This window comes from Corvus hawaiiensis, chromosome 4 (assembly GCF_020740725.1).
Source record: "Corvus hawaiiensis isolate bCorHaw1 chromosome 4, bCorHaw1.pri.cur, whole genome shotgun sequence".
NCBI lineage: Eukaryota > Metazoa > Chordata > Aves > Passeriformes > Corvidae > Corvus > Corvus hawaiiensis.
This window is the reverse complement of record NC_063216.1, coordinates 4429672-4457280: the sequence shown is the minus strand read 5'-3', so window position 1 is coordinate 4457280 and position 27609 is coordinate 4429672. Positions and strand designations below refer to the sequence as shown.

Below are 27609 nucleotides of genomic sequence, written 5' to 3'. Positions count from 1 at the left end.
GAAGATCAGTATTTGAATACTCAAAAATTATCCACCGTAAAAAACAGCCACCCCTAAACCCCACAACAAATGTACACTGATTTTACTTGAAAAACCACAGTCAAAGAAATTAGCATGAGTTAGATAAAAGATCAAAGCTTCTCATATAAGGTGACACAACTGCAGCCATGACTCACACTCACTATGTTTCTGAAAGAAACAGGTTTGACCAAGTGAAGAAGTTGCAGACTCAACAGGTAGGGTGTTCTCAATATCCTGCTCCATAAATGAGCTGCCTGTAGTATTTTTGTTACTCTTGCAAATAGTCTGTCTTGTCCAGATGAAACCATGGCAGTCAAATAGAATCTTTTTAAGTCTTTTTTAGCTTATTTGCCCCAACACTATTCAGAGCAGCTACTGTTGTGATGGGGTAGGCAGCTGCGGTTGCCTGCACAGAAATATGAAGCTTCACTCCATGCACCCTAAAAGTTAGGTAGAATTTCCCCCAGTCTATTCCTCACTGTACCACTTCTTCATCTCTGCTTCCAAATTTTTTCCAGACACATGAACTAAAATTAACTCCAGCGATGATCACACCAACACAGATTCTCTCAAGGAGCTGCCCAAAGTTCATACTTGCTCTATTTTCTGAATGTTGGAAAACACCACACTTTGGAAAGAATTTGGTTAGGCAGCCTTCTCTCTGCTCTACCAGGGAATGTCAAGAAATCTAGGACATGTTAAAGATGTGAAAGTACAGTGGAAATCTCAAACAGTGATCAAACTGGAAACATTTGCACACAACACAGAACTATGCAGCAATGCTGCTTTGGTCTGGAACTAGCACAGAAGTATGCCAGAGATGAAAAACAAACAATCTGAAAACCTTTTTATGCTCCAGAAAATTCACTCAGGAAAGATTTCTTGATTAAGTAGTGAGTTCTCTAGCGTATCACACAGAAATTAATGTTTAAAGTTCTCCATAATATTTTTCCCACACAGAATAAATGCTTTTACCTGTTTACATAAAACCTTGTAGGGATTAATCATGTTTGAGCTCTAACCCCACACCAGGCATGTTTGAAATTACCTACAGTAGTTAAATGCCATTATAAACGTGAAGCAATTCATCTCTTCATGGTCACATTTGAACCCTGTGCCTCTTAGCTTGGCTTCCCCTGGGCTGCCAGTCAGGGCTGAGGACAACACCACCTAAGTCACCAGTCCTTCAGCAGGAGCCTCACCGTGCTCTCAAGCTGGCACAGATGACCTTGCCCAGGTGACAACAGCTACAAGACAAATTAAGGTTTTATATACAGTGGCAAGAGGGAACATGAACAAAGAAGAGAGACGACGAGACAACGAAGGTGTCAGAGGGTAGCTGTACCCATACCTGCTGCTTTTCTCCCACATAAAGAGGCAAAGACGTTTTTCTCTGAGGTGATCTGCATTTGCCACAGGAAAGTTACACTAATTGATGCTTCCAGAGAGAGCGTAACTCCAGTCAATCCAAAAAACTGACCTCAACTGAGTTACAAGGCTGTGTGTGACCACAGTTACAACCCCAAAGCTTCTCCCCCTAATTATTTCTTCAACAAACATGTACCTATGAAATAAGATGAGGAAATTCCATCTACTGGCATGAAAAGGCAGTAGTTACAAAAGACAGTCAAAATGAAAAAAACTAAACTCCCAAAATAAGTGCATTTGCTGTCAAACTTCCATAACAGATCCTCTAGAACTAACAAAAAATAAAGATGAGTCCATCAGCACACACATTTTCTACAAAAGTCCATGTTCCTCTCTTCCCATTTTGGATTCCCACAGAACAGAGGGAACTGTTACATTTTTAAATTATATTTGAAGTACAAATTAAACCAGCTTTACTTGTAACACACACTGCAACAGACCCAAACCACCAAAAGAACTCTCAATAGTGCAAACAGGATCTCCAAATTTAAGGAAGTTCTGACTCTTTACCATATTTACAGGTAACATTCATGGCTACAGCACATCAATTAAAACTATGTGCAAAAAATAAGACTGTACTGGTTTGCAGACTTCTAGGTCTTTTCAGAAGAACAAAAAGAAGAAAAAAAGTGAAAGCACCTCTGTATCACATCTATATATATATATAAAATACAATCATGTTATGGAGAGAGATGTTTAGTACCTAAAAACCTATATATATGTGAGACTACGTAACAATCAGCCAACTCAAATAATAAATATATAATGGCAGCTTTCATCTGCACTGTTAGCATACTTGGAGCCCTACTCTTATAAGCATTGTTTAATTCAATTTATTTCACACACACAGCAAACCAGAAACATCAAGGCGAGCATCTTGCTTATAACAGTTATAAGTAAATATTCAACTACCACTGAATTCAAAACAAAACAAAAACCAATAACCAAACAAGAACAACAAAAATCAAACAACACACATACAAAATAAGCCTTATTTTGTGAGATAACGTCCAGAAAAGCTGTCACACTCAATTATCTTCCAATTTAATTTTAAATGATTTAGCATCAAACGCTTCATGGACAAGCACATATAAAAGCACAAAAACAGATTACAAGTTAAAAAAAAAAAATGCATAAAGAACAAACTTTTAACATTTGAGTTCTTTTGCTGTCTATCCACAAGGAAATAAAAACAACATGTACCAAACTGAGAAACACTATATCATCATCATCATCCCTGAGACTGAAAGTGTTTATAAAGCAAAAGAGATTTTCTTCTCTCTTACTAAGTAATATTTTATAGGTCCAAACCAGAAATGAGACGACTCACAACACTGCTCTGCAGCCTCACTGCGTATTTTTATTTGTGCACCACAAAGCTCTCCCAAGAAGGTACACAAATGTTGGATTGTTTTGTTTGGCTGCTGTTGTTTTTAGATGATTTAAAGACACTACGAAGCTCCCTCTACGGTTCTATTCATTCCTGAAACGTCAGTAAAGCACAAGACCAGGAAAAATGCCTTGTCCTAGACAGGTCTGGGTCCTAAAAGAAGAGATAATTTGATTACCAGGACTTATTTCAACATTGCTTTATAAACTGAAAAGTGCTAGATTCCAAATTCAATGTAGGATAGAGAAGTTTTTCCTCAATAGTTACTGTAGCACTTAACACTTCCAAACAAAATATATAAACTAATAGGAAGTAGAAATAATCCCTACTACAAACAAGAAACAAAACCAAAAAAACCATAAACATAATAAAACCCGCTAAAACCACTAAACAAAGTAAAAAGCACCATAAATTTCCCCTTCACAGTTCACCACGTTCAGGAAAAGCTGGTACCTTAACCCAGTTCCATTAACTTTTATTCTGTGTTTCAAATACTGATCTTTCATCATATCCACTTGGATACGAGGGGGTCTTTAAGCATTCCCTTAACATCTCAGCAAACTCCAACACTGCAAACAAAGTCAACCTACAACTTTTGTGAGAAGCCTGGGCAAGGTGTTTGCTCCCAGTGCTCATCCCAATCCAGACTGCATCACTTCAGTCAGCTCTGAACTAACTTTGAGTCAACCACCTCAGTTTGAGCTCCAGTTCCCTCCCAGGTACACACAGCCAAGATTTTAAAGTCTGCATCCAAGGTGTGTCTTGATTTTTTAGTTCAGGAGGACTAAACTGAAAATCACCTCTCATTGGTATTGAGATCCACAAAGGTGCCCAGTTTACATCATTAGTGAACAAACTGCAATTTCAGAGACATTTATGACTCTCTGGAACCTACAATTGTATTGGCAACCACAAAAGCAGCAAAAAACCCAATCTCCACTTGCCCAGATCTCACACACTTCTCAGAACAGAGATCTGTGTTTGGGGTCTCATTTTTGCTTTGTGCTCATCCTTCCACATTTCAATCACAAGTTGATGTCCATGGGGAAAAAAAATTAGTGTAATATTATCATCTTATGGAAGAGCCACTGCTTCACTCACAAAACATCACCCAATGATTCAGGCTCCAGCTACCTCTGGAGCTCATTTATTCTGACCCCGTGCTCCAAGCAGGGCCAGCTTCAAACCTAGTTCAGGTTAATTAGAACCTTGTGCAGTGAAGTTTCAACAATCTTCAAAGACAGAGACCCCACCCCTCTCAAGGCTAATTACATTTCCTTATCATCAAGAACTGGCAAAAGCCCCTGCCATTGCTGACAAAATTATATTGCTATGTCAAACAGCACTGGAAGAGTTAGCAGCAACAGCATTAGCAGCTGTCAATTCCCAATAACAGAGTTTCTGCACTGGAAACAGTTTCTGTCAGTATTTTTCAAAGCACAACCATTTCCTGAAGTAATCTTGCCAAAACTGACAAAGCTATGGATATTCAGTCAGAAATACTTCCTGTTTCTAGGCATTGAGGTCCATATATTTACTGCTGTGCTGTGACAGCAAGTGGATCAAACACAGAATATGTTTTCTGCCTTTAAAACCAGCAGACACATCAAATAATCCATGGAGAAAAAACAGTGCTTACAAACAAGTCAGCTAAATGAATGGTCTTTTCCCTTATTTTATCAACATGATGAATGACTTGCTGAATCACTTCTGAAGTCTACTACTGTTGTCATTTAGGGTTTTTGTTTTGTTTCATTTTAATCAATTATAGTAATGAGTCAAAGACAACCTAAAGATTCAAATTCCCCCAGGAACCTGTAGCCAAGGTAAACATTCTTTTTGCCATTACCTTATATTTGGCGCTTCCCTCCTTGATTGAAAAAAAAAAATCTTTACCTGCTCAGTCAGCTTGGCATTCATTTTCTTGTGTTAACTTCAATAGTTTAGTCTCTAGCTGTGCTCTGGAAGTCCAAGAGAGGACCTCAATTTTTGACATTGAAACTAGCAGAAAGCTATACTAATATCAAAATTTGTTTCGTGTGTATACAAACACACGTGTACACATGACAGCCAAGGGAAAACACGCAGGGGAAGTAGCCTTCCCCCAGCCCCAAAGTCACTTCTAAAGGGTCATAAAAGTTTAGACTTGTACCTGCAAGTGTAATCCACAGGTTTTACACTCATCTCACGGAGTTCTCGTCATTAAAGATCTCAAAACACACTGCTAAACTGAACAGCTAATTCTACAGTTCTGAATAATTCCTGCCAGCATAGTTACTTTTTAACTTGACTCATCTTCCATTTCAGCTATACCCAACAGCATTCTTTTTCAAACTTCTGTGAACAAACAGCAAGTCGTTCAACTCAACAAACAGTATTATCAATTTTGCTGGGTTCTAAAGTTTCTGCTGATTTTGGAGGCAGCCATAAAAGCAGACTTCAAAGAGTATTTTCACATCTTTATTTCAATATGCCTTCTATGCTAGAAATAGCACCTACTTACTGTCTTAGTTAATCAAAGAAAAGTGTAAGTATAAATAGAAACACAAGTGAACTGCAGGGAAATACTGAGCTGGCATTACTTAAGTATGCACGTAAAAACACCGTATAAAAACTATAAGCAAATCTACATCAGATTTTTTCACATACAGCAGTACCAGGCCACACAATATTTAGTGAGAAACACTTCAGCATTAACAAACCCTCTTAAGGCAGATAGAGCCTATGCCAGCATAAAAGTCTTTTCTCTGAATAGCTGATACTGTCTGAGGAGCTGGTACTTGCAGCAGCTCTTCTGGAAAGTGATACAGGTTCAAGTCAGCTCATATATCTCACCATAAACTAGTCCTACAACTGACACATTTTCAGCTTGATTAGACTTGCCTATGGCTGCAGGATTGCAAAAATCATTGTGGGAGAGGAAGGACTTCATGACCACAGGAAAAGGAACCTGTGACACTGGTAACTTTTATAGCTTCAAGCCAATCTAAGCCAGGATGAACCCACCCTGGCAAAGCGTTCCAAAGATACAATGAAAATATGAGCAAGCAAAAAAACCCTGAAGACCTTTCTCCTTGGAATGAGCCATTAACTCTGAGCTTGGCAAACCCACATCCATTCTATGTAACTCTTTGACTGCAGCTGGGACTGTTCAGCCTGGAAAAGAGAAGGCTTAGGCGTGACCTAATTGTGGCCTTCCAGTGCACGAAGGGAGCCTACAAGAAAGGTGAAGAGGGACTATTTACAAGGGCCTGGATGGACAGGACAAGGAAGAATGGCTTCAAACTGACAGGCAGTAGGTTTAGATTGGGTATTAGGAAGAAACTGCTTACTGTGAGGGTGGGGAGGCCCTGGCACAGGCTGCCCAGGGAAGCTGTGGCTGCCCCATCCCTGGAAGTGTCCAAGGGCAGGTTGGACAGGGCTTGGAGCAGCCTGGGATAGTGGAAAGTATCCCTGCCATGGATGATCTTTAAGGTCCCTCCCAAACCCAAACCATTCTATAATGGATTCAATACATAATTGTACAGCAGTGCCTGAAGAAGACCCATTGTCATCCTTCCTCTATTCTGATTACATACCTTATACTGTCAGAACTTAAAGCAGCCTCAATTCACCATTGCTTCAAGCCTGCTCAAAAATTACACATCAAACAGTGGCACAGAGCAAACGCTGCTTGACAAATGCAGCCGTTGACAGAGCTTCTAAGTTATGCCAAATTCCTCATGTTGTTTCCTGTATTCCAATTTCTTCAGCTATCACAAACAGTTCTGCAAGAATTAGGTCCCAAGAGTTTTTTGTAGAGAACGAAAATTTGAAAGCTGCACCCCAATAATTTTTGATGTGGACATGCCATCACATTAGATTAGGTGCAAGTAATTATGTGAGCTAAAAAGCTTGCAAAGAAAACAGAAACTGGTTTTAGGTAAAAATAGTTTTCAAGTATCATTATTTTATGCAGAAGAATTTTAAAGTAACTGCATAGAAAGCTGTAGTCTCTCTAGAGTGGACTCTATTTTCCATTTAGACTTGCTTCTGGAAGGCTGGAGATTTTTTTTTTTTTTTTTTTTTTCCCCAAAGTTCTGTTCATGCTTTTGCTGTCAGCAACCTGGCTTAAAAAGCTGAAGGCAGTGCCAAGACACTGGTTGCTGACTTCTCTGCCAAACAATTCTTCTATTGTTATTCAGGATTTAAACTGACTTCTTTTTGGATAAAGGAGTAGTCACAAAACAGTCCAAATTAAAGAGCCTGAAAATTGGGAAAGCATGGCAAGATCTTTATCAGCATTTGGAAACTCACTCAACTATTCTTCAGTTTTGTTATTTTCTTATTCTCTCTTCAGAAATGGATAACCATGCAAAAAAGCCACCAAATGCCTTCAAAAGCTTCGCTGGTAAGATTTAATTCAGGCAGTGCTGGTAGAATCTTCACTACCTAATTCGTGGTGATGAACAACTTAAATGAACAAATTTGATTTTAAAAGTGTTGATTTCCAGTATTCTTGTTATTCAGTTCTCTTGTTTACTAGATCACATGAGAACCCAGGTTTCCAGCGCTATTATATACTTATTCCTAATCCTGCTCCTCCCAACCCAAATGAGAAATCATTAAAAGCACATAAATCCTAGAGTACGAATCCAGCTGGTGGTACACTAAGCAGCTTTCACCAGCTAAATTCTCTTTAGAGCATTTTCTTCATATTTTAAAGATATTCCAGAGGCACATCCAGCAAATTTAGGAATTGACTCCCACCCTTTGACAGAGTTTGTAACTCTATCCCCATAAATGCAGTTTAACAACAAAAACCATCATTTGTGTCAAACCAGTAATCTGTATTTCCACTCTTCCTAAATCTAAAAAGGAACAACACCACGGGTTTTCTGTTTTGTTTAATAACATGAGATAATACTGAGCCCAAAACACCAAATCTTTCACAGAACCTTCTAACAGAGAGTTCTTGCCCTCCAAAGAGTTGTGTGTATACAAACTACAGTGATTCAGTACTAGCAATACTAAGGTCTTGGTCTTTCAGATTTGATATGAATATGCAACTCTATATTCTGACATCATTATTATCTAGGAAAACAGAAATTCATTTTCAGAGTTGACCAACATTTAGATCCCTATGTAAAAAAGCTTCTGGATTCATTACTCAAATAAATCCATAGTTTCACTAGTTAAAAGGAAAAAAAAAATCAAATCCATAACTTTAGAGAAAAATGTTGTCTAAATTATGATTAAACCTCTACTACATTTTTATTCCACTTGTTACATCTTCCAAATAATTTATTTCTTGAGAGAATAATATAGAAAAGGTAGTTACTTCCCAATAATCCAAGTACTGATCTGGAGTTGAAGAAAAATCATTCTTCAAATGCCCATGTGCTTAGATAAAACAGATCTTTTGGGAAGAAAGGGAGAAAAAAGGGGAAGATTTTCTTTTCAAGTAAGTAAATATTTCATCATTTAGACTGTTGTAAGCATCTTACTCTACCCTCCCCAAGCTTGTATCCTCTAATTTAATCTTCTGCTATCTCTAAAATGATCTCATAGGGTTTCTGAAAGCAGGTACAAGTTTAATACTTCAAACCCATTTATAATCTGAAAAACAATGCAGCTTTAAAATCTCTTTGCCAGGTTCCAACTCACTCACACAAACCCCTTCATGCAAGAAGTCAATTATACCAGTCTGAATCAATACTCAGCCAGCAGACAGTATCTAATGATTTCATAACTTTTATGCTTCTCTCATTAAATCTGTGTATAGTAAAGCTTCAGTAGGAAGATCAGTAACATTTAGATCAGTAACATTTTCATGTTTACATAGTTTATTTTCAAAACAAGCTAAAGCCGAAGCATTGCTATAAGCAAACTATTAAGTCTTCCCATGCAGCCATACCTCATGCACACACAGCATCCATCAAAGCTTTAGTGATAAGATACCAGTCAGAGATACTCTGCAAGACCATTCCTAAGAACCTGCAGCACCATAATTAAAACGACTCCTCGTAAATTAATATTTCTAACCTGGTGATTAAAGTTGCTCTCCAGAGCTGCTGCACCAGATTAGATGCACACAACAGTGCCCTGGTCCCAGCTGTGATCAGCAGAGAACACCTGGGACAGCCCATCAGGACAGGAGGGATGCACAGGGATGCCTTGTTTTGGCAACTCCAAGATTCAGAAGTGTGATACTAAATGAAAGGAGCAACCACAGGGTTCCATGACTGCAGACTGCCAGCCCACACCATCCCAAGCTATGCTTTCCACATGTTTTCAGCCACTTTCCTGAATGACAGGCGTTTCTTTCAGACACCTTTTGAACATCTGTCACAAGGGCCAGCTCTTCTTGATTTGTGCTTCCTCCTGGTAGTTCTTTTATTGGAATATACAGCAAATCTGTTCTCTACCTGCTTTTCTACCATTTCTAACTTTGAAGACAGCAGCCCTCAGTGAGGTATTCCAGGAGTTCCTCAAACAACGCTCTTCCATCTTTGCTCACCCTTGTCAAACTCCTCTGTGTCTTCAGCTCTATTATATCATTTTCCTGTTAAACCAGTACTACCTTAGCATAAAACTATGCTTGTATTTCTAGACATGCTGAACTGGAACAATATTGTTTCAGATGTCAGGCCTTTACAGCCACATGGCTTTTCCAGCTGGAGTCTGATTTTAACAAGACTGTCTTCTCTGCACTGTGGATGAAGGCCACAGCTTCCATTTCTTCTAAATTAAAGTGATAAAATATAATCCAAATATCAATAGATTATATTTTTTCCTATCCTGAGGGCATGCGATTCTGTCAATTCATAAGCTTAGCATCACAAAGATATCAACTGAATTTGAGCAAGTAGCGCTGCCTTTCAAACAGGAAAAGGAAATCTTGTTAAAAAGAGCCAGAAATCCTTGCATGAAGAGGTCAGTGAAAAGCACTGGCAAGGTGACAAAAAAAAAGTACACCTAAGAATCAAAAAAAAAAAAAAATTATCTCCTTTTTATTTTCCAAATGAAGTTATTAAAAAATTCCACTTTCCTGAACAGCTTAGGATTCTCTAAGCACTAGAAATACCAATAAGGCAACAAATTGATATAGCTGCATGTAAAGTTTTTTTTAAATGCATGCAGAGTTTCCTTGCTCAAACCGCAAGAATATCCATTCAAGAAGCAACATTTGCTCCAAGTTTATTTTAGCAAAGTGGAAATAAAAGATTCAATTAAGATACTGGCTCAAAAGGAGACATACAGAGGAAAAAAAGAAACCAAAAACAACCAACTTTGGAAAGTCATCACTAAAATTTAGGACCTAGTGGCTCCATAAGCTGAAGGGATAAAACAGCATCTATTATCTGCCTGTGTAGAGGTTCAAATCACGTCAGGGAACTAAAAAAAGGCAAGCTGTTATTTAACTCAAAGTTTAATTTTAATTTTAGTGCCCATTTCACAAAAATCTGTACCACAAATCACAAGAATTGGGATATATTTGAAAATCTTTGAAAGCCTGAAAGAACATGGATCTTATGCTCTCCTCTGTACTGTGTGTTACTGCTGAATTCAGTATTCACCTTGACACATTTAAAGTGAACTAGGAGGAAAACTGTCCTTTATTCTTAAATAAGAAACAGATTGTTATACTCAATTTTTTTAAATTTATTTTTAAAATCAACCAGTGGCAGAATCTGCAAAGAAAGGGATTTCAATTTTCAAGTCGGTACCCAAAGAATGAACACTGCATGCAAGCTAAAAAGAGAAAAACCCTGAACCAGTATTAACACTACACAGATGTGCTTTTTTTGGTTATTATTTTAATTTCAGAAAGTCCCTCTCCCCAGGCAAATGACAAAAACATAAAGAAAATCAATTTAAGTAGTCATAATTAACAAGCATTTAAAGACGAAAAAACATTTACCAAAATAAATTCTCTATAGAACGCCATTACACATCTCATAATATTTATTTTTTTTTTAATGCTGACTACTTATACAGGGTAACCAAGAAAATATGTTAATTGGCCTCCAACTTCATATTCTTCCACCTATTAATCTTGCACCACAAAGAAAACCTTTAATCTGTTCTTGTGGCAAAAGGATCTCCTACAAGCACACGGTTAATTTTGGTTAGATAAAAAAAAAAAATCTTCAAAAGGGAGACCTGAGCCATGTAAAATATTTAACATGAACCACTTCAGCTGCCTCAAAACAGGTTACAAAGATACATAAACTTTTGATGAGTTCACACTATTCCGTTCATCTACTGCCAAGACAGGTCATATCTCGAAAACACTGCTGTTCTCCTCAGCTTAAAGGAAACAGCTCCTGTATGTAAATTCCTGTCCTAATTTCATGTAGGGTATTCATCACTCCCTCCTCAGCTGCCAGAACTGTGCATCAATCCAACTCACGAGCATTTGGAGAAAGACTCTTTCTTGTAAGTATTTTCTCTCCTCCAGTATGAGTTTTCTTCTGAAGAAATGTGTCCATTCAGAAGGATGCTGCCTCTTCCCACACAGTTCCTTATTTACTGCTCTAACTCACAAAATATTTCCATCCCTACAGTTACTGAAGCACATCAGCTCTCATTCTATACCATTATCTTCTTTTGGGACTTGCACCTCCTCAGCTTTACAGGAGTCCATTTTCCCCAAATTATTACCGTGGCCATTACCACACCACCAGGTGAATCATCCTAGCATGAAGTAGGAACATTGGAAGAGGAGTACAGCTAATTACTGAAAATAAAATCACAGCTTCAAAGATCATTCCACACACAATATTTATACACTCTTCTTTATTATGCCTCGAGCAAGTAGGTGTATATATATATATTTATTAAACATCCAAGTATAGCTTACAAACTAGCAATGGTCTTGTGTAATTTTTGGTGGTCCAAAAAATCACCAGGACAGCACTCAGAAGTAGCTCAAAGCAATGTCACCAGAGAACTCTAGAATGAACATTTCCATGGTATTTTGTGCAGTACAAAACATGGTCTAAGGAACATGAAAACCTGAGATGCTTTGGAAAGTGAACAAGCAGTAGCAGTGGTTTTGTATGCAAATTTAAAAAAAAAAAAAATCAAGTATTTAAGCACATAGTAAACCCAAGTTGTTAAATTACAGAAATGTATTATCATATTACATTCTTCTCCATTCCCACCTCTTTTATTTGAGTGCTGAGTGCTAAGAATGTACCATTATGTGGAATTTAGTCAAGCAACTTTTGTTTTATCATTTCAATACATAACTTGGAAAGCAACCAGTGAAATAGCACAATTTATCTCTAAAAATAAGACCAGAGATTTTAGTGGCTCGATTATGTTTTTCTTACAAGGAACCTTTGCAGAAAAGTACAAGTTTCAGCTTAGAGCCCTGATAATTAGTGCCTGTGGGAATAAAGCAAATTATTTTTTTTCCCCAGCACCACAATTTCCTGTAACTTTAATTTTCACATGATGATATTCCAGTAGCTGCTCAGACATAAGATTTTACTGTCTACGGTGTGATCGGGATTCGAAACAATTATCTGTGTTGAGTTTAATCTCCCCCATTAAAAAAAAAAAAAAAGTTAGGTTTACAGTTATTAAAAAACTGTATATGAAGAAAGCGTATTTGCCAATAATCTCCACATAATTTTTTAGGCATGCTAAAGAATTCCTCTACTTTTGGACTCAATTATTTAAAATGACAAAATCCAACAGGTGCAACTGGTAAGTGCACCTGGAGTAGAGGTGTTGCAGCCGCCTTCTCATGGAGGAGAACTTACTCTCAAAACTCCAAGAATCCATCTTCAGTGACTGGGAAAAGCTCAATCTACAGAAAAGGGGGCACAGTTCAGATAAATTGCTGAAATACAGATGTCAGAGCTGCCAGTGGCTTGCAGAGAGGCAACACCACAGAGGGGACACTCCAAAGTCATCCCAAACTGCGCTCAGTGGGCACACAGAGGAAACCACTGCTGTTCTTAGAGCCCTTCACCAGTTATTTTTCACTCAGAAATGGGAAGAGAGTGTCTTACAGGGAATGGAGCTGTACAAAAGACAGCAGATGCAACCACCCTTTCCTACTGAAATTAAAAGCAAATAGCAGCACTTTTTTTTTCAAGGTTTAATGATGCACAGGGATGCTATGTTTAATCATCACGCCTCATGAGGAAGAACCATTAAACACCTCAAAAGAAGCTCCTAAAAAAGACCAATGTTGTACTTGATTAAAAAAAAAAAAAAACAAACCAAACCAAACAAACCTGACATTCCCTTGTAGACGTATCAGCCAACAGTATTGGATCTTTCCCAAAATAAATGCTGGGGTTACAGAATTAGAGCAGGAAAATCACTGATGCAACTCATCAGCTGAACGGACACCGTGTCGTTCAGGCAGCTCCAGAAGGCAAACCAGACTCAATCCAGATGGTGAAGTTAGGCACTTCTTGGTGTTCACAACATCCTTATTTTCCCTGACTTTAGAAATTCAACAGCATTGCTGCAAAGTGTTGTGAAAAACAAAAAAGCAAACAAGCCTCACAAGTCACAGCTAGTTACACACCAGACTTCTTGTAATCCTGTTAATTCCCATCATTTTCAAATGGACTTTGGAAATTACTATTACATCATTTCATAAACAACAACAAACCCCTCCGAACACATTCTTGTATTAAGTAACAAAAATAGCTTTTCATTTCATTTTAAAAGAAAGCATAGAACTGATAGATGAGCTGTTCCTACTCCTTCACAGCCAGCAGCCTGAGTTTTTACTTGAATATTTTAAGCACTGGCCTACCAACACACAGGTGTTTTTGCTTTGCATGTATAGATAGAAAAGGTATGAAATGTTGATCTCCCAAGTAAATAATTTCTAGTAAAAAACGCTGTCCAATGGCACAAAACTAAGTATTAATAAAGCTGTTCAAGGAATGTATTTTAGTGCCATTCCTGAAAGATGGCTTTACACTCCGTAATACATTCATCTTTGCTTCAGAATGAGTATTTCATAGTGTATTCATTTGAACTTAACATTACTTCGCTTACATGACAGCTCCTAATTCATTTTCATTTTAAAATCTGTTTTATTCTCTGTTCAGCACTGTAGTTTTTCATCAACACCTCTACATGGTTATTTTCAATACCCACTTAAATCCACTGAGAAAAATCAAAGTGTACCATTCAACAGTCAAATACTCCTTCATCTGAGTATCAAGCATTCTCCCAGACAAAACCATAGATATGTTGGTGAAACTTTACCAAGAACATAACAAAAACACTGCCAAGCAGTTGGGACTTATCCAATGACCACAACACTATTTATCTCCTCACAAAAATAAAACAGCTTTGATGTATAAAAAAGCAAAGATTCCCTGACCACAAGTCATATTTTTTGGCTGTCATTTCACAGTGACATTACCATGACATCTTGGGAGACCTGGAGAGAAGTGGAGGATGAATCACTTGTCATGGCATGGCCAACAGAAAATACCAAAGAACAACTCAACCCCTGCCTTGTCTATTAACATTCAGAGGTTATTTTCTTCTAATTTCATCAATTAGATGGATTCTTTTTCTAAAACTAAAAGCAGCCAGTCTCACACAGACAACAGTCTGAAAGACAAATAGACCTAAAGTATGCCAATCTACTGACAGCAGCCCTACAAAGCAACAACCCCTTGAGGTCAGTTGTTAATCTATACTTCCACTCCTTGTAAAACGAGAAGTACTGGTCCCCAGCACTACACAGATGCAAGCAATTCAAACTATCACATGGCAAATTACAGAGCCTCACTGATCTAAAGGAATCGCAGGGAGCAATTCTCCCTCAAAAGAATGACCAGCAGGTTGTTTGAAGTACAGGAGAAAGTCATAAAGAGCAATTTGTTTTTGATCTGCCACATAAGTTTGCCCCAGTCCATTCTTTTTCAGGGAGAAAGGGAGGAGTGAAGGAGGTGAGGGGAAACACAGAGGAATAGATGGGCTGAAGATTGTATTTGCTATTAACAGCACATTAGTTGAATGTTTAAGTGTCACTGTATTAAATATGTTGCAGGGGAGCATGCACACACATACACCTCTTCCTCATTTTTAGAAATAAATCAAGTAATCTAATCCATCAGTATACAGAGAGAGGTTTCTAAACATATCTGTTAATTACCACAATTATAGTGAGCTGTCCCTAGCGCACGCTCTTTTACTTTAGCGGAAAAAAGTAAGCTTAATTAAAGTTAAAAAAAAAAAAAAATTAAAATATGTAAAGCTTAATATATAATTCAAAGTCTTGACTTTTCAACATTTAGTAGTGTATCCTGAGCAGGTCTTAATTTTGACTGAATAGCAGAAAATCCTGCTGGGTTCATTTCAGGCTGCAGGCATTTGATACTGAACTGACCTCGCAGTATTTACATTCCCCTTAGGAAAATCTGGCATGCAGTCCAACTGGGGAAGATCATGTCTAACACTACTTGAGCTACCAGCGCTAGAAGCAAGCAGAGTAACAGTGAAAATAGTAGGGTGAACAATAAGGGCATGTATACAGAAATAAAATAAAAAGGAAGGGAAAGAGAAGGTCAAACAGCAGAGGAAGAGAAGAACTGAAGAGACTAAGAGTTGGAGACAGTTGTTTTTCTGATATAAATAAATCCCTAATTTTTTTTTCCAAACCAGTGGTGCAGAGAGGCTTTTAGACTACTAAAAAACCACACTACTTCAGATCAAGGAAAATAAACTGCTCAGAAGACTTGAAATATTTGCCTCTGATCAAAACAAATTAACAGCTGCCAACTGCAGCTTTGTCTGCATTGCATTTGATTTTTTGTTGTGGTTGACGTATCTATGTCAAATTTGGACAGAGAAAAACCCAAACCATAAAATCCTCCATAAGCTCTGCTTTTGACCATTCCCCCTACAGTCCTAACAGAGACACTTGGTGAACCCAGCTGATAAATCATACCCAAAACCTATTCACCTCCTCTCATTACAATTTAGGTCCCTACTGCTGCAAAGAAATTAGATAGGAATACAAGAGCCAGTCAGTAAATTCTACTCCAATTTTTCCTCGAGGTGCTTAACCCATCTTCAAACAAGTGAAAAATTTTGTTTGTTCTTTACAGATTCACTTGGCCAGTAACATAATCTCCTATATACCAGGCCTGGTGAAAGTGTATGAGACAGGTTCTGAACCAATTCCAGATTAATTTCTTCACCTCCTTGAAAAAATAAATAAAAGCCTTAAGTTACCAGAATGTCTTTTAAAACCCCATTTCCAATTGCGCAAGGCAGCTTTTCAAGCAGAGTAATAAAAGCAACAGCTCTCCTCTAAGTTACTGATTGCAGTACTTGCCGAAATGATGGTACCTTCAATCCTCATTAAAAGTTTGAGAAGTCTCTGTCTGCACTAATGACCTACAAACAATACTGCTTAAAGTCAGAAAAAAAAAACAATTCCATCACTGAGCCAACACCTTCCTCCCCCTCTTATTTAAAACCAGGATGCTGATAATTCCAACTCCTCAGCCCACTGCAATCTTTGCTTAAATCATCGAGGGCTGTGAAACACAGCAAACCTCACTTGGAGCCTAATGCACATCACCACTTTAATCAACAGACTGTTTTCTACTTGTGTCTCACAGTTCTTTTTCAGCAACCAAACAGCAGGATTTTCAAGTAACTTACATATCTCAACTCAAAAATGTTTTGAGGCAGCAGGCACCCAAACAAAAGATTATAGTGAACAGGATAAAACACTGGCATTTGAATTGCTGAATTTGATAGCACTTTTTGTTGTTTTAAACCGCAAAATGAGCAATCAGAGGCACCAGAAATCCCGAATATCTTGTTAGACAGGTTTGGCACTCTCACCTGAAGTTGGATGAAAACGACAAAGTGAGCTCAATTGTGAAGCACATTACAGTGTTCAGCTTAGAATGCAAGAATAAAGAGCACTTCAGGAAAACGTTCAGATTTTTATTATATTTTGAAAGTGAAGCAAAATGCAAATATTCCAGGTTGGAAACTTGGGAGAGGGAGGTCTGTAGAAGAAAAATAAAGAACAATGTGTTCTGTATAAAAGATATAAACGCTACTGGTAACAGGAAGACCAAAAGGATACCCTTTCATTAAATTTGCATTTAAACAGAAGTCACTTTACCATACTACTAGGCATCACTCATCTAAATAATTCTAAAATGTCACCTTTTATGCTGTTTACTATGTACTGTGCGACATATTCTGCTAGAAAAGTAGGCAAATTTAATGGTTTTCTTGTCAGTTTATCTGCTCTTAAGAACAAAATACTTTCCTTAAACCCTCCTCTTTGTGGCCATCACTACAGAGAAAGTTTAAACCTGGGCAATTTTTAAATTCAGTTTACAGGAAAGAACCCTTTCATTTAGTAATCGACCTGTCAGACAGACAGGAGTCGCAGATAAAGAAATCCGAGGCTGCGTACAAAGGAAATAAAACACCTTTTGCAGCAGTGTTAGCACAATTCACACTCTGCTTCCTTCCAGCCTCATCCCCAGAGCACTTCAAGGCAAGGTTCATTAGGAGGCCTTGCTGATTGCAGGATTGCCGGCCCGTTTGCATCGGAAGCTGAGCAGAAGGAGGGACACAGGCAGGAGATAAGGCTGCACGGCAGTGGCCAGGACACTCCAGGTTCACCAGCCTGCTGCAGTCCCTAGGAATGGCTGTGTACCGAGGCAAGAAACCCCAAGGCAGCGCTTTTTACAGGCCAAAAACTACAAAGAGATGGCCCAAGACTCCCACTGATGAGTGGTAAGTATTCAGGCTCCCAACCTCTTCAAAGTCATTGTAGGACAATGTTAATAACTACCTCCTGTCTGATCTAGGGTAGCTTTAGCGACCTACTCCTGCAAAATTCACTGTATTAGGGATATTTTTAGGTATTGATTCAAAAATCAAATTCTTTTAACTCTGCTGATACAACAAAGAAGATGGATCAATCAGTAAAAGCTGAAATGTTATTAATTACCAAAAAAAAAAAAAAAAAAAAGAAAAAAAAAAGAAAAAAGTAACATTTGTGTGCTTTAACAGCTGAAAATATTTCAATGTTTCAGACCAGGTAAGCAACTGATACCCACATCAAGCAGAGAAGATATGAGTTTGTACCATAAGAGAGATTTCAGATCAGAACAGATGATATGAATATCTAATGAGGTTTAGTTTGCATCATTCTTCTGATTAAAATTCATCATTAAAATGAACACTTGATCTTACGACATTGATTGCTCAAACATGTATTTTTGTTTGCAACTTTCTTTTTCAACTTTCTGCATCAAACCTTAAAAAAAATTTCAACCAAAGAGTTTTATATGCATCTAGAGATTTTTCCTTGTACATCAAAAAATACAAAGTAACCCTACAAAACGGTGTGAACAACATCTAAAATCCACGATAAAACCCTCCACCCCACAGTCTTAGCCATGAGGAAACCAAGTTACCCTTTTAGGCATTCAGGTAAATCAGATTAAAAGGTTTTCTTCTTCACCATAAACATTTGAGAGCACTGTGTATTTATTCTTGCTGCTCACAAAATTTTACTTCAAAGAGAGATTTCTGTCCCTTTTATAAACCAAGTTCATTGAAAAATTGTGAAGATTATACATCACATGTTTTTACTCATCTCAAAAACAGACTCTCAAAAATGATAAATGTTACAGACATTGGTCAGCAGTTGCATAATCTGCAGGATTTAATATAAAATTACAGAAAAAAAAATCCAAAATGACAGAATTTTGCTAGCAGTACAGCTCAGAACAAAATCCAAAGCTGTATTTTTGCAGGATTTGTGCAATTACAGTATCCTACTTATTCAGAGAGTAGTAAAGATGATAAAAGCTTCCAGGAAATACTGGAATGGAAAGATGGCAAAGATGGCATTTGAAATTAAAACCTTCAACCACCTTTTCTTACTAGGACCACTCTTGCCTGGTCTGACACACTGAAACATTCCCAGATAATAAAGCACAAAATTCGTTTTTAAAGCACTTGTTTATATTAAACATGATTTATAATAGATTCTGGAAGAAGAAAAAGCAGGGAGCCAATTTTAAAGGTTAGGTTGCTTGGCAATATACCTTTCCTTACAAATAATTGTTCTTACTAAATCACAGTGGAGAAAGCCATGAAGAACTAAGTTTGTGGAGCCTCCTGAATATGCAAGTGTCTCTTTAATTGTTTATATAAAGCTTCAAGACAATCACAGGCCACACAGGCATTCAAAATACCGTCTAAAAGCCTTTTTTTTTTTCCACTCCACAGATTTCAAACAAGTATTCAATTCAAGTTTCATCGATCTGGAGCAGAAAGATGCAACTTCACAACCAACCATTTAACCAGACCTTCCTGTCCTGCCCAGTACTGGGAAGCAGAGTTTTACTGGAGTGCCTCTGCTTTCAAGTTCCCATCCCCAAATTTCTACTTCTGATGGCGGCTACTCATGCAGCTTCTTCGTCCCTCACCGTCACTGTCAGAGAACACCTTCCCTCCAACCAAATGCAAGAGCTATGGAGAGAACTGGAAGGCATGGTTATGTCACACATTCCAAAGAAAGAAGGCAAGGGAAGAGGGAGAGAGAGAAGGAGTTTAAATTTAGGTATTTACTTACTGAAACACAGAAAAGAACACACATCCAGGCACCACGTTGGCAGAAATCCCAGCACTCTTCGCTTCCAGCAAGGATTTGCCTGAAGCTCCACAAGAGCCTTCTCCCCCTCTCACTCGCACACAGAAGCGAACCGAGGAGTGCTCTGCACTGCCAGCCCAAGTGTATCTCAGGTTTAATGAAAGTGTAATTCATTAGAATGAGAGCCAGGGTAACATAAACATGTGCAGGAAAAACAGGCTTGGCGCAACACCACAACAGACACCAGGTTTGATCAGCACAGCAAAACTCTGTCAGACCACAGGGATAAAATAAAAGTGGGCGCAACACCTTTAAAGCAGAAGCAGAACATAAAAGGCACCAGGTAGAATTTGGACCTGTAGAAGTTCTACCAAACAGAGCTACAATGAGTAGGCTCCTCTGCTGGCAAAGTTCACAAGGTACCTGCCTGCCAGGTGAGGTGTTTTTGGAAACGTCCCTCAGTTCCAGGTGCTGCAGGACATGGGTACCAAGATGGGGAAAGGAAAAAGAACCTGTGCAGCACCCAGACACAACAGGAAGATGATATACTGCTATGTGCCCCAAAATCATTCTTAAGAAGGCACATCAGTTATCTTTTTCTGCAAAGGGGGGAGGGTTTGGGGAAAAAATTGCACCACTGTATTCATTAAACATTGCAGCAACCACCTACACGAAAGTTTTGACTGAAGAGCATTTCCTTTGCTTTTTGCCATCCTTCACACATGGTGAATACCAAAAACGAAACACCATCTAAGAATTCACTTCACTCTAGTAGATGTTGAATATATCTACTTGATCTGCTATTAGTACTCAATCACCAAAAAAGACCAAAGCTAGGAAAGAGATATTACCACTTCAAAAACAAGGATCTAAAGCTAGAGACCAATTTACTAATTTGCTAACAAAATTCAAAAAGTTTGAGTGTCTTCCATATCTTTCTCATGGACTTCAATACTTCACATAGCTACATATGTATAGGTGTTTTTATATTTTTAAAGAATTATTCATTAATTCTTACAAGTGTTGAAAAACTTGGTAATGATTTAAAAAAAAAAAAAAACCAGTAAGTTCCTGCATACTTTCAAGTCTCTCTTAGTGAGACCAAAGCATTTAAGGTATTGCCCAATTTAGAAACACATTGCAGGAAAGAGACAGCTCAAAATATCAACCACAGACGTCACAGGCAAAAAGAGCCTTTAGAAGCACAGTAACTACAAACATTCACATTTGATATTCCACCTCCCAGACTAACTTTGAAACAGGTTCCTAAGCCAGGGACAATGGGCCCTCCCAGACCTGCACACGAGTCGGACAACTCATTTTTGCAGGGTGAACTTTTGCCACCCTTCCCTCTGGGAGAAACCCCATTAAGTTTGCTCCCAGGAAATCAGCTCCCACTCCTACTCCTTTTCCTGACTTGCCACTGCTCCTTTCTGCCTAGTTGTCTCTCCCCTGCTCCCATGCTTTTAGCCTTCTCCTTCAGCACACCACTACCTACAACCTTGTCCTTCCACATCCAACCCATATGAAGCTGCTTCTTGGACGCAGTCCCACCTCTCCTCTGACCCGCACCCATTTCTTCCTGTGCCTAGAATCCTTCCACCTCCACACCCAGCTTCAGCTTTGTGGTATTTTTGGTTCTTGAAATATTTCAGTGGAATAAAGAAGCAAACGTTAAAGCAGATAATAAATGTGCAGGCATTCCCAAAAAGTTCTTCTTATCTGAACAGCTTTGCTCACTACAAAAGGCACAGGATAGCTTGTGGCTATGTCCCAGTTTACTCATCTAGCCATACACCATTATTTGACCTACAGTCTCGCGACGTAAGAAAAAGAATTAAGTTTATTCTTCATTTAGTAAAATAAAGGTTAGAGGTAACAAAAAAGAACTAGATTTCCGGGAGAAAGCTGTGATTCTTAGTCTTGGAGAAAACCAGTTTGATCTGTTCGTATTTTTCTCAAATTCCATTTTTCCTTTCAAGAAAGGGCTTTTCTGCAAACACGACTGATTGTTCTTTGATTTTTCTGGAGAAAGTCTCAGCCGAATGGGAAAGGATCTTTAGAATGCACATAAAAGACAAAGGTTCAAACGAAAGCTGAATTCTCAATGAGCACAGGTTTATTTTAGTAAACAATAGAAACTCAGAGCTGAATGAGATCTTATCCCTTTTAATCACTTAATAAATTTTCCTTGCCTTCCCAATTTTCAAGCTACATGTCTACAATAAACAAACCCGCACTGACAAAAAGTCTCTATAAAAGCACACAAAACCTCTCTTTGATGCAACAGTGAACTCACCTCGGCTTTGGCCAGGGTTTGCCAATGCCTTGATTCAGCAAGCAACAGGCAAAAACTGTTCTGATGAATACAGAAAAAGGTAAACTTCAAGAGGAAACCCTAAAAATGAAACTTCAATCTTCTTAATTCTTTAAGTTTTTAAGAATTTTTGCAGTCAAGATTTTGTACTGCCCAAAAAGTGTCAGTCCTACACCAAAGTTAAGAAAAATCAAACTGTAACATCCAAACAGTTTATCTAATAGTGCTTTGGTAGAAGCCAACCTAGGCAGACTGATGCAAAATTCCATAAATATCATCTTTGGATTGATTTTTAGTGTAACTTTATTTGTTAAAGCTAAATAATATAACCCTTGTTTGAAAAGAAAAAAAAAATCAGTACAAAAATCCTAACTTATATTCAGAACTACTGCAATGAGAACCAAAAATGCAAAAAAAGTAAGCAAATGCCTGAGTTTAGATCACTGGGTTGTTTTAACCAACAATAGGGGTTTCTTAAACACATGCATATGCATAAATGCACACACATTTATGTGATTTTATGGTACTCAAACCCAGTGCTTGGGTGCCTAATGATTATGAAGTCATCACAAAGTCCTAAAAACATCAAGCTGGAAATTCTCCATCTTACTCAGTGAGAAGACTGAAGCCCATGACTAGGTACTTCTTCTCTGCTGAGAAGTATCATAATGGGATTGTCCCATGGGGTCCTTTTCCTTAGGCACTTACAAATAACCTAAGTCACTTAAGCTTCCCATACTACCATCCAGCTTAGGTGTGTTTTGGGGATAAAGCCCTTAACTTTTCAGGGCTCAAGAGTGCACAATATACTCAGGCTCAAGAGTGCACAATAAACCAGTCCAGTGAAGGTTTCTAAGCAGGACAAAAGAAAAATACCAAGTTTGCTGCACCATAATTTTCAAGCCTTAGGAGTTTTACCATATCTTGGTTTTACTTCAAAATACAGGAGATTCACTACTTAACTGACAATAACTATTAAATGTTAAAATTGAATGTATCAGTTCTACAGCCATAGGGCCCCATATTCTGGGTAAAAGTTTAGTTGTATAAATACCGAACCAAGCATGACTTCAGCAAAGTTTACTCATGGAGTTCCCACCAAGTGCTGATGAAGGGCTGTCCGTGCACACGGCTAATGTAAAGTAAACAAAACCAGACTTTCTCACTCAGAAAGAGACAAAACCCCTAAACAATGTAACCACATCTGAGAACACATGCAAGGTATCACCGCATTGCACATTTTTTAACTCCAAATAGCAAACAACACCTTTTGTCATTCGCATTTAGAAGAGGTGAGGAGGATGTGGCGAAAGGATTCTGTCATTAGCAAATATTCTACTACTCAAAAAACCACAAAAAATAACCTGCAAAAAAGGTCAGCCTTAGCTAGCATCAACTTAGTAGGACAACCCTACGCCAAAAGAAAACCACAGTATGCAATGGAAACAACTCCTTATCTGTCCCTGTTTTAGTGTATCTTTCCACCTTAAAACTAGAACAAATTCAATGTCATGGGAGAGAAAAAGAAATGTGTAAAATAGTCACCATTTGGTATTTACTTATTCTGGAAATGAGTGCACACATCCCAAGAAAAATAGTGTCCTTTAAAAATAATCACATTTCAATGCAGTCTGTATACTGAGTCATTTGTTTGAAATGCCAGTCCAAGGAATGCTAAGATTTAGCTGACGATTATCTCCTCGACATTATCCCAATTTGATTATACTGTGTTTACTACATCAAAGCCAAAAAAAGCACAGTAATAGATTCAGCAACACACCCACTTGGAACACTGAAGACCTATTATTAAAGAACCAGAAGAATAATTTTCAAAAGGTTTTTATTTTCAAACACAGTCTAGCATAAGATCTTACCATAAAGGAGGGTTGTTAAACACTTCCATTCAACCTACATATTTGAAGCTGTGCCTCAGAAGTTAGGTCAACTAATTTATGTGATCAGGAAACTTGACTATCCTCCTTGTCTAACTCTCTGACTGGACACATTGCAGGAATCCAACAGCTAGGTTTCACGTGGCTGAAGCATCAAAAAGCGTGACATTAACATTCATTTCCTTGTAACTTTGTAACTCACACAGAACATAAACCAATGTATTTCTTTCAGACTTAACCACAAACAAGCTTTCAAAGTTTATAGTTTTAACATAGTTTTATTATGGGGTAATCGACATAACAAAATACTAATATTCAGCAAATCAGTACACACAAATGAGCAGGTTATGGTTAAAAATCCACATGTGAGAGTGTTTGTACAGCAGAAGGTCACAACAGCCCATGCTGTTTGCCCCTCATGCAGAAGGCCCCCAGTAGTTAAAACTCAGACAACCAGAATTATTATAATCAACACATCACCTGGAGTTACACTGCCTAGGATCAGAAGACAGTGATTATAACGTTGTCACCCTGTCTACGTTAGCTCTCACATCCTCTCTAGCACCAGTAGGGCTGAATTTGAGACAGTTTTAAAAGGAGAAGCTATCACTGGGCAGGAATTCAAATTCAGCCTGAGACTCTACACAACAAACCAGTATTTAAGTAAGGATGCCAAACTGGTCAGACCACGTGAACCTTTCGGCGGGCCTGACAGCACCATCCCTGCTATCCTCCTACAGCTATCAAATCACAGAGAAGTGTTTGTGCAACATGTTTTCAAAGGCAGCACAACTTCCAAACACAAACGGAGCTATTTTGTGCTGGCTATCAGCAAAACAATCAGCTCCATGTACATCCAAACAGTTATGGTAACACCTTGAACAGGAGATCTTGAAAGGACAAGAGTACACAAACAACCTACCACTCACTAAGTCTGTCCAGAAGAGCATCAGTCGCTCTACAATAGCGGTTCACATACTTTTTTTATTCCAGGAAAACTCAAGTTGTCATTTTCCAGTTACTACAGCTGGCCAACACACTGCTCATAGGTTTATTCTACAAGAAAAGGTTCCACCTCAAGGTCTAGAAGAATTATTTTTTTTCTATTGCATATACACACAAACACAGCTTACTTTAATTCTTACTTGTCTTCATTTAATGATCTTCACAGAACTCCAGAGGTGAAACTCTTAATGGATCCCTGTCCTCAGTCTGGTGTATTTCTGGTCAACTGCTGCACAACTCGTGCAATGTAAATTGCAAGAAGGCAGAACAGAACAGGAAAACAAACACGTTGCCTATTCACAAGTAGTCTGCCCTCCTAGACACCACAGCACCTATTCTGGTCAGATTTTTGGGAGCATTACTCTTCAGTATGTGTTTCTAAATTTTGTTTAGGACCAAATCAAACACACTCATATAAAATAAACCACGAAACACATAAATAACGTCCACCTCATGCTGTCTACAGCGCATCTTACACAGAGCAGCAACCTTGTGCTCAACACTACAACACAGAAAAAACCTACCTGCAGCCAATAAACTCTATTTGTAACCTTCACTCATAAAAGTTATCCCACTGATGACATTATTAATTTAAAGACAGCAAACCAAACACACAGTGCAGTGAGTAAAAACTCCTGAATGAATTGAGAAAAGCCTGTGAATTGTTAAATAGAAGAAAAAGAAGCATATTAACCAGACAAATATACATAGCTGCCACTTAAATATTTTCCAGATAAGGATGGTCTAACTATCTGGAGAGGAAAAGCTTGTAAGAAGTTTGTACAGATCCAACCAATGCACCCACTGAACTTCTACACAAGAGCTTTATTTTCACGTCTCTCATCCAAAAAGACAATACACACAGCAAGCCTACCACAGTGAATGTGCTCCTCAAAACATACTACAACCAGAACAAAAAAAAAATAATGGAAATCAATGCTAGAAGCAGGAGGTCTGCAAAGAAAATGGCCAAATTAAACCTTCAGTGTGGCTTCAAACAATGTAATTAGAGAACAGGGCTGAAATCAAGACTCTTCTCCCAGTGATGAAGAAAGATCTTGCCTTTGTGAAAGCATTTATGGCACGAGAGGGTACACACAAAAATGTCAAACAGACAAATTCAAGGTATTCTTGGCTTGCAAGGACATTTGCTGCTAGATGGTTACACTTACAGCAGAAATTGCATTTGAATCTGCATCCTCAAACAGCTTTAATTAACAAAAAAAGTCAAGAAATTGTTTTAGCTGTGCAGATTCAGTAAACAAAGGACTACATACCCTATGACAGATTAGGATTTACAGGATAACAATTAAATACAGTTCAAAATGCATTCGAAATTAGTAACATTTAGACAAACTAATTGAAAATTATAGTATTGTGACAAACATTCAACTTACTTTACATAGTATCTTGCACCTTCAAAAGTATACGCTTCCTCCCAACCTGTGGGTAAGTCTGGAAAACAAGCAGCAAAACATTCCAATTACCTTTTGAAATGGTGCTAGCCATACTGGTCTACTCCCTAGCACTAGGGTAGTTAAAATACTGTGCCTGATTCCACGTGTCAAAACCTTTAGTCCCAGGAACAAGTATTTTAGAATTGACTCACAAGACTCTCTTACTGTCAGTTTTGTAAGCAAAGAGAAGCTACACACGTGAAAATCTGATTTGGGGTTGTCATTCTCAAATAATAACGAGGATGGTTTAAGTCTGCCCTTGTTTAACGTTCCTTCCTTTGACCAGCAACTCAGGGTCATCGCCAGATCTCCCTGCCTTGAACTTCAGCAGCCTCAGATTACCTGGCAGGCAGAGACCTAAACAGAAATCCATCTGGCTGAGTTACATGCAAGTCACAAGCTTCTGAACAGGCACAGTATCAACTACACCACAGAGCATTAGCATTGTGTTAGCATAATTCCACCACTGTTGTGACTAACAAGTGTTCCTGCAGTGTTTACAACTCTGTTGCACTTTACATGAAAATAATTTTCCATGTAAATCTAGGGGAGGATGTGGGTACATCTCTTCCTTTCTATTACCACTTCTAAGAGTCAGGAGTCCAGATATAAAAACCCCATACCACTAATGGTCAGTATTTCTCAAGTAACAGCCTCCTGGTGCAGTGGAAGCTCTGGAGATGTTGGGCACCTCCATGCACCTCTAGATGCACCACTACCCTTAAAAGTTTGCCCCTGTCAATAAAAACAATGATTGATATGTAGCACTCTCTCATTGAATTACAGAAGCAAGAATGTATTTCCTAAAGACAAAAAAAAGAAAATTCAGTCTGGGTTATGCAGTGGTTTTTATCCCCCCCATTACTTATTTGCTCTGGCTGCTTTTTTCTTCACTCCCGTCTTCTCCAGAACAAAAATCAAGGTGTCTTTCAATAACGACATGGGGCGAAGTACGGCAAACAGGAAGTCTCTCCAGCAGAAGTATTTATGGCTGCTGTAAGAACTTTGCAAAAAATACCCTTCCAGTGCTGAATAGCTCAAAGAATAAAAAGCACTTCAATTCATAATGGAGGACAAAGCTTTCCTCACCATCTAGAACATGCCTCACAGAATTATTTAACAGAGAGCTTTACAATAATATACATCTGCAAAAGAAGTGCTATTCACTCAAAATTGTTTCTTAAGAGAAGACATTCTGAACATAATTTGACTAGGTTCCAAAACAATGGTCAGAGCAAAAGAAGAGATAAACCCCAGAATTAATCTGTTTGATTTTATCTATGTATGGAGAGATTCATTAACATACATGAATGATGAAAACTATTGGAACAGATTTGGTTTTTAGACACTTTGGCATCTGATTGGTAAGCTATGGTCAGTGTATCCCAAGGTCAGGCCTCAGAGCCTTGTGTTCAGAAACAAGTTTAATTTACCTGATGATAACTCTGCTCTGTTACACACAATACTCCTGACACTCAAAA

At 38.2% G+C, this 27609-nt stretch overlaps 1 protein-coding gene across 20 annotated transcripts in view; it reads right to left on the bottom strand.

The window, feature by feature from the left end:
- The window catches only part of PLEKHA5 (pleckstrin homology domain containing A5), a 162373-nt gene that overhangs the window by 133009 nt on the left and 1755 nt on the right, over positions 1 to 27609 (bottom strand). For all 20 annotated transcript variants that reach the window (XM_048301928.1, XM_048301926.1, XM_048301927.1 and 17 more), the window contains exon 3: positions 26069 to 26126. In XM_048301928.1, the coding sequence (XP_048157885.1) occupies positions 26069 to 26126 (58 nt within the window). The remainder of the gene's footprint in view (positions 1 to 26068; positions 26127 to 27609) is intronic.